Consider the following 11035-nt stretch of genomic DNA (forward strand, 5'->3'; position numbering starts at 1 on the left):
TCTACATGGGAAGTTTGTATGAAAACCTCGGAGCGCCGGTGTTTTACCCGTATTGTTATACACATCAACAAAGCAGTCTGCTTCACCGTAGAAAAGAATTGCGCAGTAACGAACAAGAACGTTCAGGTTTCGGCAACGTTGCATTATAGCGATTATGTAATGTAAAATGTAGCGAGAAATTACGTACCTATGTGATTCGAGCGCGCAGTTCCAGTAAGTCAATCGTTTTTTAATGGTTTAAACTCGAAGAAATTTAGACAAAAAATCATTTTCTCACAAATATTTTGTCTGAATTTCGATTTGATGATTTCAATTGATGTTCTTTATACAGTGATGGAACCACAGATGTCACCCGAACCTGGCACTTTGGCCAACCAACGCAACATCAAATCGATTGCTTCACACGAGTATTAAAAGGTCAAATTTCGATGGGAACAGCCGTGTTCCCAATTAAAGTGAAGGTGAGCATATTTTCAATGAATTGTCTCTGCTTCGCTGCATACACTTTTGAAATTTATCGCAAAGAATTCAAACATTTTCCAATCGATCGTGAATTAAATCTGATTTTCGTATGACTACTTTCAGGGAATGTTTTTAGATATACTGGCACGAAAGTCGCTTTGGGATGTTGGTCTAGACTATGGTCATGGCACTGGTCATGGGATCGGACACTTTTTGAATGTGCACGAAGGCCCAATCGGAATTGGAATGTATCGATCAATGCCAGACGACCCAGGACTTCAAGAGAATATGTTTGTTTCAAACGGTGTGTCATCGATTTTCATTTGATTTTTTTTGCTAGATTTCAGTTTTCCTACTCGATTTCTATTGATTTCAATCAAACTTCATGATTTATCGCAATTTCCAATTGATTCTATTTCATTCACGGAGATCTTTTCATTGTTTTAGAGCCCGGCTACTACGAAACGGGTCAATTTGGTATTCGGATCGAGGACATCGTGCAAATTGTGCCAGCAAAAGTTGAAAACAATTTCAACGGCCGTGGTGCGCTCACGTTCAAAACCGTCACAATGTGCCCCATTCACACAAAACTCATCAACAAAAATCTTTTAACCGAAAAAGAGGTACGTTCCCATTTCAGTTTGTGGATTCACAACATTGAAAAATGATTTTTTTCAACGGTTCTGTTATACAATTTTAGTTCTTTTTGTCATTCACTTTTACAGATCACCCACATCAACAACTATCATGCAACGGTCAGAGATACTTTGGAGCCGCTTTTGCAAGAGGAAGCCGATGACTTTACCATGCAATGGTTGGAAAAGGAAACGCGAGCCATATAAACGCAAAGCGTAGTTGATTGCAATGAATCTACGTTACATTCAAATGAAAGACCAAATGCAGCCATTGCAATTTTTTTTTTGAAATATTTTTTTATGCAAATCGATTTTATTGTTTTTCAGAAGTTCACTTTAAATGTCATTTAATAATAAAAGCAAAAAAATTTAATGAAGATGGTCTTCTATTTTAATCTAATAATAAACATTTTACGATATTTTTTCTGCAACGCATGCTTTTAAGCCAACGACTGCGATGAAATCCAATCAAGTATGACCTTTTGTCGTCGATTGATTCGTGATATAGCCTAATCAAGGTGCGGAAATAGTACGAAATTTCAAAAATGCCGCGTATTTTAGTTAGAAAAAAAAACTCCACTTTACATTGATTTGCTATATACCTCAGTGGCGCTAGTATCGTGAATGGGAGAAATTGACAGCTCTTCTTCCGAAACCTGAGCCTAATCTATAATTGTAATATTTCTAAAAATACAATTTCAAAGTTGATTAAGTTATTATGATGCACTGCAATTTCTGGAATTCGATCGTCGACTATAAAAGGCTTTTGCTGTTTTGATTAACTTCAGATTGAGTTTTTCAGTTGCAGTGATATTGCAAGTGCAAGATGAATCCCAAATATTTGTTCGTATTTTTATTACTACTTATCTGTCAAGTGAGTGAATTTCAATGGTGAAAAATAGGGAAAAACTTAATTGTTGTTGTTTATTTAGGTTTATCATGCTGCATCGCAAAGTGATAATGGTGACTCCAGTAGTGCAACAATAGACCCAAAAACCGTTGCTTCAGTTGCCGAATTATATTTTAATTATATTTTAATGCAACCCTCTCACGTTTAGAGCAAACTGTTCCTTAAAACAATCCAAATTTGCACTAATGATGTGTGTCCTAAATTAAACATCTAACTGCTGTTGAATGTTCCAAATTCGAATAAAGTTCAATGTTCAAAATAAAAATGGTGTATTCAAGCAAGGCGACAAAAATGAATTGTGAACGGTATAATTTGGCTATCGAAAGAGGAGTCTGCAATGAATGTCTATAGTTGTAAAGGGTTCACAATGGAACATTCAAAATGAATTTTGCACATATTCAATCATTTTGATGCAAACTGAGTGAGTTTTATGATACATGTTAACAAAAGTTGAAAAATTAAGAATGGAATTTAGTTGTCAAGTGTTGGTGCCCAAATGAGCGAGTATATCGGATTCATTGTCAACTGACACGAACGAAGTTTGGCCACTTTTTGCTTACGTTTATAGCGCATTCTGATTCCGATTGTGTTTAGCTTGCAAAAAGTCAAGTTGTTTGTGTGAGTTTAGCGCTCATGTCTGCAATCGTCGTAAATCAAATAAATAATTGAACCGACTAAGTCACAATTTGCTGCCATTTCGATCGATGTAAACAAGTTTAGACAAATATTTGCTTTGGTGTGAGCAGAGCATAACAACGTCACCGGTTGCTGCCATTAGCCTATATTGGAGTGAATGCGTCTGAAAGAGAAGAGAGTGACTGTGTGTTTAGTTTGTAGTTTTCGCGGCGAATCATATTGCGATTTGACATTTGTTGTTTAGTCTTCAATAGTGTATTATACATTTCATAAATTGGTATCGATGCTTAAAAACTAAAAACTGAACATTTCAGTGCGTTAGGTTGGCAACGCAATAAGCAAAACCACACAGAGCAGCACAGAAATATGAATAATACACACACAGTAGCCAAAATGTGTATTGAGAATCAGAATGCCACTCAAAACAACACACCAACACACAGGCGCGCACTGGAGCGGTCTCTGTGTATTGTAAATTCTCCACCGATCTGCTGTTCAGCATTCGCAATACGGATAATTTTCGTGCACCAAAATAAAAAAACAATTTTTCCCGTATACAATATATAAATATTGTGTATTTGTTTGAATGCTTTGTTTACATTGTTGTTGTTGTTCGTGGGCGACCAGTTTGCTTGATCTTATTAACGTTGCCACTCACGGCAAATCGATTGATCCATAATCGAACAGTTTTTCCCTGAAAATCAAAATCAATATTTCCCAAAAATCCATGCAATACGATGAAGCCTGGTTTTATTACCGTAGCCCCCACTAGAACTGAAATTTCAGCAACCGAATGGCCATGATCATGATACAACGAAAGTATTCTTCCTTTTTGTGCATCGGTTAGGTGTGCGCTTCTGTCAACTCGATTCATTTTGATGTTATTCAAATGTATGTGTTTCAACAAATGAAGTGAGAAGAGTAGAAAAAAGGGACAATATTTATTTGTGTTACATCCATCAATGAGCATCATCGCATAAACAAAACACAACGGGCAAGTGTTCGTGCGACCGTGCGACAGTGTGTATCACAGTAGCAATGCGAGTCAATAGACACGCTCTACATTGCTTCCTGTGTACGCACAAGCGATATAGAAAACCGCTATGCGTTTTTGGCAATGTAAAACACTATTGCCAACTTAGGTACCAATTTATGAAATAGATAATACATACATTGTGTGCGACACAGCTTGTGTTTTTTGAAAAAGTTTCTGCTTTAAATTGCAATTTAAGATTCATTTCGATTCATTTTTTTGATCAGAAGTAGTAGTGAGTATCAATATTTGGTGTGTGTGTGTTGAAATTTCGTTGTAATTGAGGAATATTCTCTCTTTTAATCAATTTTCCTTTACTTTTTTCTGTTTTTTCTGGTAATTCAAATGGCTCAAGCCGCAGCCTCAATTATTGGTATTGATTTGGGTACCACGAAATCATGCGTCGGTGTTTTTCGAAATGGAAAGGTTGAAATCATAACCGATGAACAAGGTAACCGTACAACACCATCGTACGTTGCATTCACCGATACCATTCTCGTCGGTGATGCTGCCAAAAATCAGGCCAACTAAAATCCCACCAACACAATTTTCGGCGTTATGCGTTTGATTGACCGTAGATTTGATGATCCAGTTGTTCAAGCCGATATGAAACACTGGCCATTCACTATTAAAAATATTGATTCGAAACCGAAAATTGGCCAAAACCGACAATTTTCTCCAGAAGAAATCTCAGCCATGGTTTTGGCCAAGATAAAGGAAATCGCCGAAGCTTACTTAGGAAAAACTGTTACTGAAGCCGTCGTCACAGTACCAGCCTACTTCAACCATGCACAACGTCAAGCGACCAAAAATTCCGGAGCAATTGCTAGTTTGAATGTTTTGATCTTCGATCTGGGTAAGCGCCACATTTTGGATACAAGACTTGATTTTTTCCATCAAACTACATTTACAATTTCATGCGATCAATTCACTAATAAAATGTTTTTTTTCTCTTCTTTTCTTTCCTTGAATTCGATTAGGTGGTGGTACCTTCGATGTCAATATTTTGTATATCGATGATGGTATCTTTGTGGTGAAATCAACGGCCGGTGACACTCACTTGGGAGGTCAAGATTTCGATAACAAAACGGTCACAACTTGTTGGGCAAATTCGAATTGTCAAAAGCAAAAGGAAGCCTCTATCGCCAAGAACAATCTGCGAACATACTGCAACAGCATGAAATTAAGCATGAACGCCTTTCTTGAAAAATACAATGAAGTCACCACATAGTTGGATGCCAAAAAGAAGAATTGAGCGAAAAAGAAGAATACGAACATCGTCAAAAGGATCTTGAGGCCGTTTACAATTCAACCATCGTCCAATTCAATGGAGCAAACGATGACGACGTCGTAGTCATTGAAAATGACATAGACATGATAGAAATTGATTGAAAATTGTTTTTCGATTCAATTTTATAACAAAAACCAAATATAGACTGACGATAAAAACACATTTCACTACATTTTTGTGTATTTTTTACAGTCATCTTTAGTGTCACCTATAAACAATGTTGTCTACGTATGATCGATTTAAGCAATAAAACCAAAGTGTTAGTTTGTAGAGGAATAAGCCCACATAATATGAACAAAAATTAAAAATAAAACCAAAAATGTTAATTCGACATAGTTCAAAATTGATTGTCTTATTTTGATTCCAAAAATCGTTGAAGAAAAAAAACCTACAATTTCGTTTTCAGGAAATCACCACTGTATGCGAACAAAAATTCGCAAATATTGATAAGCCGATACTTCAATCAAGCATTTGAACGGTTTGATCCACAACAAGGGACCATTGCGAATTGTCCAATCAAAACCAGTGTTAGATGCCGTTAAAGTGCCAACATTCAATTGGTAACGTGCAAATTGGGCGAACAAACAGTCACTCATTTGACATATTGTACTGCACTAATATGGTACTACACTGGCCAAGATTTGTGCTAACAAAAGTTGTGTGATCGCTTTGGATGGCGACACAAAGAACTCAAATTATTCGGACAAGTCGAAAAAAGCATTACATTGTACTGATACACATCGATTTTTTTATTCTTTAGAAGTTCGCCCCAAATGTAATTGAATGATAAAAGTAAAACAAGGATTTTTCTTTCAATGAAGAAGCTCTCCAATTTTAATGTAACAATAATAATTTCACGAGATTTTTCTTGCAACACCGATTTGTCTACAGTTGATTAAAACAGAATGAATGGTAATTGAAAACATACAGCCGTTGACAACTAATTAAAAAAAGGAGTATAAATTCAATTTTCTTTCAATTTTGCATTTATTTTGAAAATTCTTGTACAAAAGTCCATTTTGGACAATATTGGTAATTTTTCGAGTTGAAAAAGCGAATGAATTAGCAATGACAAATAAATTCGAAATAATCTACTCAGCGACGCACGTCACCAGTTGATCGGCTGGTACACAGCACATTTCACCATTTGCTACTTCGGTCATACATTCGTTCATGCGAATCAAAGCAAACTATGGCTCCTGTGTACGGTTTACCAGTTACAACGTGTGTGCGAAGCGGTTGAATTCTTGCGAAGTGAATTGTCGTCTTAGTTCGCGCTGGTAAGCCGTACTCACACTATACTCGCATCAACGAATATATGACCGAAGTTGCAACTGGTGAAATGTGCTGTGTACCAGCCAAAATTCTGGGAACGCGCATCGCTGAGTACTGTTGAAATTTTCACTGAGAACATGCTGGTTTGGTTGCAGTTAGAACTTGAAGTGAATTAAAAAAAAATTCCAAATCATTTAACCCAATGACAATCCTTCCTTCCTGAAACATTCAAAACCGCGATTGGCCCATCCACAAGCATTTTCAGTTTTTATCTTTTTGCTCGCACATTTCACCACTATTTCTCGGATACTTGGGATATTACCCTCTTTTGCAACCATGGCCACGCGGAATCGATCGATAGAACTGTCTTCATTAAAACCATTCGTTTCATTGAACATTCCCAATTTTGTGAATATACACTTGGCAAAGCATTGCGTTGCCTCACTGTTGGTGCGGTTGCCGAGTCCATGTTCTCTTACTGCATCCTCAGACACGTGAAGCGTTGTTTGACATTCACGCCGAGCTGTACCCAATGTTTCTTGCCATTTCAAGTGTTCAGAAAAAATGTCAGCATTAGTTTCAACACTCCAGCAGAAACCCTTAGTCCAAAATCAACAATCTGTTAAAAAGAGGATTATTCGTTCAAAATATACGAAAACCACTTACAACAAAAGCCAAGAAAATAGCAGTCGCGATTAATTGCATTGTGTCTTCGGCAAACAACTGTGTGAGATTGAATGTAAGCTGAGTAAAGTGACTCACTTTATACAGTACTGGACACACCTAAAATATTCCTTTCCAAACAACAATTATTGAAGGGAAAAAACACCTTGTTTTCTATCAACTTCTATTATCTTGTCTTTTGAAAATAAACAAATTTGACCTGATAAACTCAAATGAACTGAAACTGATATTTGTAACAAAATAACACATGCATATAAGATGAAATGAATTTAATCAATTGCTGCCATTGACTTTGCACACTTTGATTAGGGTTATTTTGTGTTTGAAATATAAGTAAACGGTTATTTTGCTTTATCTATGTTTGAACTCTTCGAAGAGTTGACGAGTGGTTCAGCGGTATCAAGAAATTATCAGTTTTTGGACGGATCCAATCGCAAATGCTTTTGGTTTATTTTGTGCTCTACAAAGCAACACACAAGGAATGCATCTTGGAATCGACATTCATTTAGATGAAGTTACTTTTATTGCTTTTGACTTTGCACAGGTTTGACTAGCATTGATTGATAAACGTTATTTCATCATACTGAAATGTCAATTTGTCGTATACATTGATATGCTTCATATACATTTTCAAGCCGGTGAATTGAAAATTTAGTTCAATTTTTGGATTATTTTCAACACCACAGCTTTTGCTTGGTTACTGTTTCCGACCCAAAGAGAATCGTAACACTCGTAGAAATAAGTTATGACGTCTTTGCAATTCTTGAAATTTATCGCTAAAACAGATCTATCGTTCATGTTGTCATTAATTTCATTTCATTTGGAATGATACACGTCTCTTTGAGCTCATCGAAACTGATATCTAATTAAAGCAAAGTGTTGACACTTTGAGTACATTCGAAATTCAATGGAATTTGCACGGTTCGTTGGAATTGAACATTCCTAGTTGAATTCAAACACAATATTGATACTTGAGTTGAGCTTAATTCATTCTTTTGCTGGCGCAAATCTACATTTTTCTTTGAATTGTTTGTTTATGAACCGATGTTTTCACTTGACGACCATTTACAATCCATGGCATCTCACTTACATTTCATCAGTATTTCAATTGAAATCTATAAAAAAAAATGGCAAGAAATCTTCTACTCTGTTTCGTTACTGTCGCGGTTTTGAGCTCCATTGAGTGCCGTCCCAAGTAAAAAAAGTCACATTTTTGTTTAAACCTAAGAAATCAGAAAGACATCCTAGTTTAACCACTTCATCAAGTTCTAATTGAAAGATAGTCATTTGTAAATGAATTTAATTGAAGAAGTGAAGAAAATTGAGAACTCTGGCTGCAACGTTATAGAAGTATCTCAATCGTTCGTAACGGCAGCTGAACAAGCGAGTACATGGGGTGCAGAGAACCAGAAGTAACAATTGAAAATCAAACTTTAATTTATTTCATTCCCATGTTCATATTGTCGTTTGAATTTTCGAACAAAAAATATTTCATGCTGCTCAATATTTATCGTGGTAATCATGAAAAAAGTTGACGATGCAGAGAAAAAAACAGGAATGAGCCCAAAATCAATTGAAGACTTAAAAACGGCTAAAACAAACATGATCAACACATTACAACTGTATATACAGTGTTTTATAGCCAAATTTATTCCATGATATCCAAATAAACTAACCGTCTTTGATTTCAACCACAGTGATGAACGAAATCAATTCGAGGAAGAACTTGAGTAAATGGATGTCGATGCCGAATTTAACCCTCGACTGCATGAATTTTTTCCAGCACTGGGAGTACTCTGACTTGGTTAATTTTTGGTCATATATAACGATAAAAAAAATTGATCATCCAAAATCTAAAGAGAGATTCTCATTTGCGACTTTTGAAACAGACAACTAATCCAACATTGAAATGAGTGGTCGGCAATAAAAATGACTAAAGTTGAACCACTTATGGATAACCGTAACACAATATTCTTGATTTTTACAAGTGCAACATAAATTCTGTTCGCTTGAAAGTGAATCGTAAAATATCTGTGGACTATAGAAATCGTGTTTCACTTTAATTGAAGCAAAAATATAAGATACACTTCCAAGTCCATTAGAATGATGACTAATCTTAATGGTGGTTTTGGTTGTGACTTGATTTCGGAGTGAAAATTAAGTGGTAAGGAGCGCGAATTTCAATGTGCCGATAATACCAACGGTGCACACAAAATACTCTATTAGAATCTAAAAACATTTTTTTAAACTTTTCTTCGATTTTTGCCTGTGTTACGACCGTCTACATGACAGGTTTGTATGAAATTCTCGGAGCACGACGCGGCGCGGCGCGGCTGCAATTATACATTGATTTATATGGTAAAATCTACACATGGCCAGAACTCGCATTTCCGAGCAGAATTCGGCAAAAATAATGTGTCCATCGCCACCAAAACGCTATGAATAAAACCGAGCCATCATTTCACCAGTTCCGTAGTACCAATTCACTGGGATACCCAAAACTTATGCTATCTCGCTCACACTTACGTGCAGATAATCACGTAACTGCGCATGGGCGAATGAAAAATAAAATGCATTTTTCTCAAATTTTCAAATTTATTCGGTTCTTTGTTGAACACCAATTGACAGCGGCACAAAAGAGACGGTATTCAGCTTTTTCAGGAGCCTGGAACTCCTTTTTCAAGCCTATATTCTTCTTCTTTGATTACGTCCTACCCTTGGCTTCCGGATCCAATCGAGCAACGGTGCAATCGGTTGAAAAATAACCGGTTCATCAGGATAACCAACTATGGTCATGCCCACGAGCTTGTTATTCTTTTTCGAAACCATTGGTCCTCCAAACGAACAGGGAGTTCCCATGCTTTTATCTAAAGTGTAACACATCAAATGATTTGCATCAAATCGGTCGCCCAATTTCGATTTGCAAATGGCACTATTCAAATACTTTATATCCAAACGTCTCGTTCTCGCTGTTCCATCCAATATCATATCACCATAGACAGAGACTATTTCAGATGGGTCATTCAATTTGTAATCTTTGTCCACCAAATCGATGCTGCCGACGTTGTCAGTGAACTCCAACCGTTCTTTAAGTGTAATCTTGGCAACGTCAAATGCGAATCCAGATAATTTCTCATGGATTTCTATTTGGTCTTCGGTGACTTTGATTTTTGTCGGATTGCGTGATAGTTTATTTACTATTACATAGACATATGGGGCGCCGTGCACATTATGTGCACAGGTCAAAATCTCGGTTTCCGACAAAATGATTGCATTAGAGTGTATTTGAACATCTTCGTCGGCAGTGGCATATGCTTCCTTGGTGAGGGTAAGAAATTCTGTAATAGAAAAATATCTCAGGATGAGTATTGGTTTATGAAACATGGAAAATCTCCGCTTTCGCCGCCGAAAAAAAATATGAAGATTAAAAGTGACGTTAAAAACCAGATAATAAATTGATTTAATTCAAATTCCGAATGCACACTTACTTCCCGGTACCGCTATATCGGCCATAAATTTAGCTTCGTTAGGTGAAAGCGAAGGTGGAAGTGATTTCACGCTCTGAAATAAAAGCAAAAACACATTTTGACACATTGAAATGCAAATTGGGGCATTGAGATTAGATACCTTTGGATCATGGATAAAATTAAGGAATGACGTAATTGGAAGGAACATTCCGCGACCACTTGTTGTTCCATTTATACCCATAGTTATGCCCACGATTTTGCCATTTGTTTTTGAAACGACTGGTCCACCCGAGTCGCCGTGTGTAATAATTTTGCCATCGTTCGTAGCTTCGCCAGTTGTAAAGTACAAAGTCTCAACTGGGTTGAATGTGTTGGTCCGTTCGACATCAGATATATAGTTCGCATCGCAACGCCTCAATATCATTGGTGAATTCAACGCGCCATATCCATAGACAGTGACCACTTCTGATGAGTTATTCAATTTGTAAACCTTATCCACGAGTTCGATACTGCCAACTGTATCGCTGAATTTCAACGGCGTTTTCAGTGTAATTTTGGCAATATCAAATGCACCAACAATTAAATGACTATAATAAGGGTGATATGCAATGTTCTCTTTTTCGACTTTGATTAGGTTTTTTT

The 11035-nt window shown here is 36.6% G+C and overlaps 4 protein-coding genes across 4 annotated transcripts; 2 read left to right on the forward strand and 2 right to left on the reverse strand.

The window, feature by feature from the left end:
- Positions 1-167: 167 nt before the first annotated feature.
- Positions 168-1467, forward strand: LOC129579694 (xaa-Pro aminopeptidase ApepP-like). The gene is made up of 5 exons (XM_055469862.1): positions 168-213; positions 332-461; positions 586-766; positions 910-1085; positions 1188-1467. Exons 2-5 carry the CDS (start codon positions 429-431, stop codon positions 1302-1304), a joined length of 507 nt encoding a protein of 168 aa, XP_055325837.1. The 5' UTR covers positions 168-213; positions 332-428; the 3' UTR covers positions 1305-1467.
- Positions 1468-1763: 296 nt separating this feature from the next.
- Positions 1764-5268, forward strand: LOC129579697 (heat shock cognate 71 kDa protein-like). The gene is given in 3 exon segments (XM_055469865.1): positions 1764-1971; positions 2030-4532; positions 4657-5268. Coding segments are annotated over 2 exon segments (762 nt in total). The 5' UTR covers positions 1764-1971; positions 2030-4021; the 3' UTR covers positions 4908-5268.
- A 662-nt stretch (positions 5269-5930) lies between these two features.
- Positions 5931-7038, reverse strand: LOC129579696 (general odorant-binding protein 99a-like). Its single transcript, XM_055469864.1, has 2 exons — positions 6909-7038; positions 5931-6841 (listed from the first exon to the last, which is right to left on the reverse strand). Exons 1-2 carry the CDS (start codon positions 6945-6947, stop codon positions 6437-6439), a joined length of 444 nt encoding a protein of 147 aa, XP_055325839.1. The 5' UTR covers positions 6948-7038; the 3' UTR covers positions 5931-6436.
- Positions 7039-9559: 2521 nt separating this feature from the next.
- Positions 9560-11010, reverse strand: LOC129579695 (uncharacterized). Its single transcript, XM_055469863.1, has 3 exons — positions 10554-11010; positions 10415-10487; positions 9560-10264 (listed from the first exon to the last, which is right to left on the reverse strand). Exons 1-3 carry the CDS (start codon positions 10815-10817, stop codon positions 9612-9614), a joined length of 990 nt encoding a protein of 329 aa, XP_055325838.1. The 5' UTR covers positions 10818-11010; the 3' UTR covers positions 9560-9611.
- Positions 11011-11035: the final 25 nt, after the last annotated feature.

Source organism: Sitodiplosis mosellana, unplaced genomic scaffold (assembly GCF_009176505.1).
Source record: "Sitodiplosis mosellana isolate CC-2019 unplaced genomic scaffold, AAFC_SMos_1.0 Smas_scaffold_6429, whole genome shotgun sequence".
NCBI lineage: Eukaryota > Metazoa > Arthropoda > Insecta > Diptera > Cecidomyiidae > Sitodiplosis > Sitodiplosis mosellana.

Bases quoted from the DNA above. Each gene is read 5' to 3' on its own strand.
- LOC129579694 (XM_055469862.1), top strand. From the start codon at position 429: ATGGGAACAGCCGTGTTCCCAATTAAAGTGAAG. The intron at 462-585 runs GTGAGCATATTT...GACTACTTTCAG, and splicing joins TGTTCCCAATTAAAGTGAAG to GGAATGTTTTTAGATATACT. The intron at 767-909 runs GTGTGTCATCGA...TCATTGTTTTAG, and splicing joins GAATATGTTTGTTTCAAACG to AGCCCGGCTACTACGAAACG.
- LOC129579696 (XM_055469864.1), bottom strand. From the start codon at position 6,947: ATGCAATTAATCGCGACTGCTATTTTCTTGGCTTTTGTT. The intron at 6,842-6,908 runs GTAAGTGGTTTT...TTTTGGACTAAG, and splicing joins CTATTTTCTTGGCTTTTGTT to GGTTTCTGCTGGAGTGTTGA.
- LOC129579695 (XM_055469863.1), bottom strand. From the start codon at position 10,817: ATGATATTGAGGCGTTGCGATGCGAACTATATATCTGATGTCGAACGG. The intron at 10,488-10,553 runs GTATCTAATCTC...CTTTTATTTCAG, and splicing joins ATTTTATCCATGATCCAAAG to AGCGTGAAATCACTTCCACC. The intron at 10,265-10,414 runs GTAAGTGTGCAT...TTTCTATTACAG, and splicing joins CGATATAGCGGTACCGGGAA to AATTTCTTACCCTCACCAAG.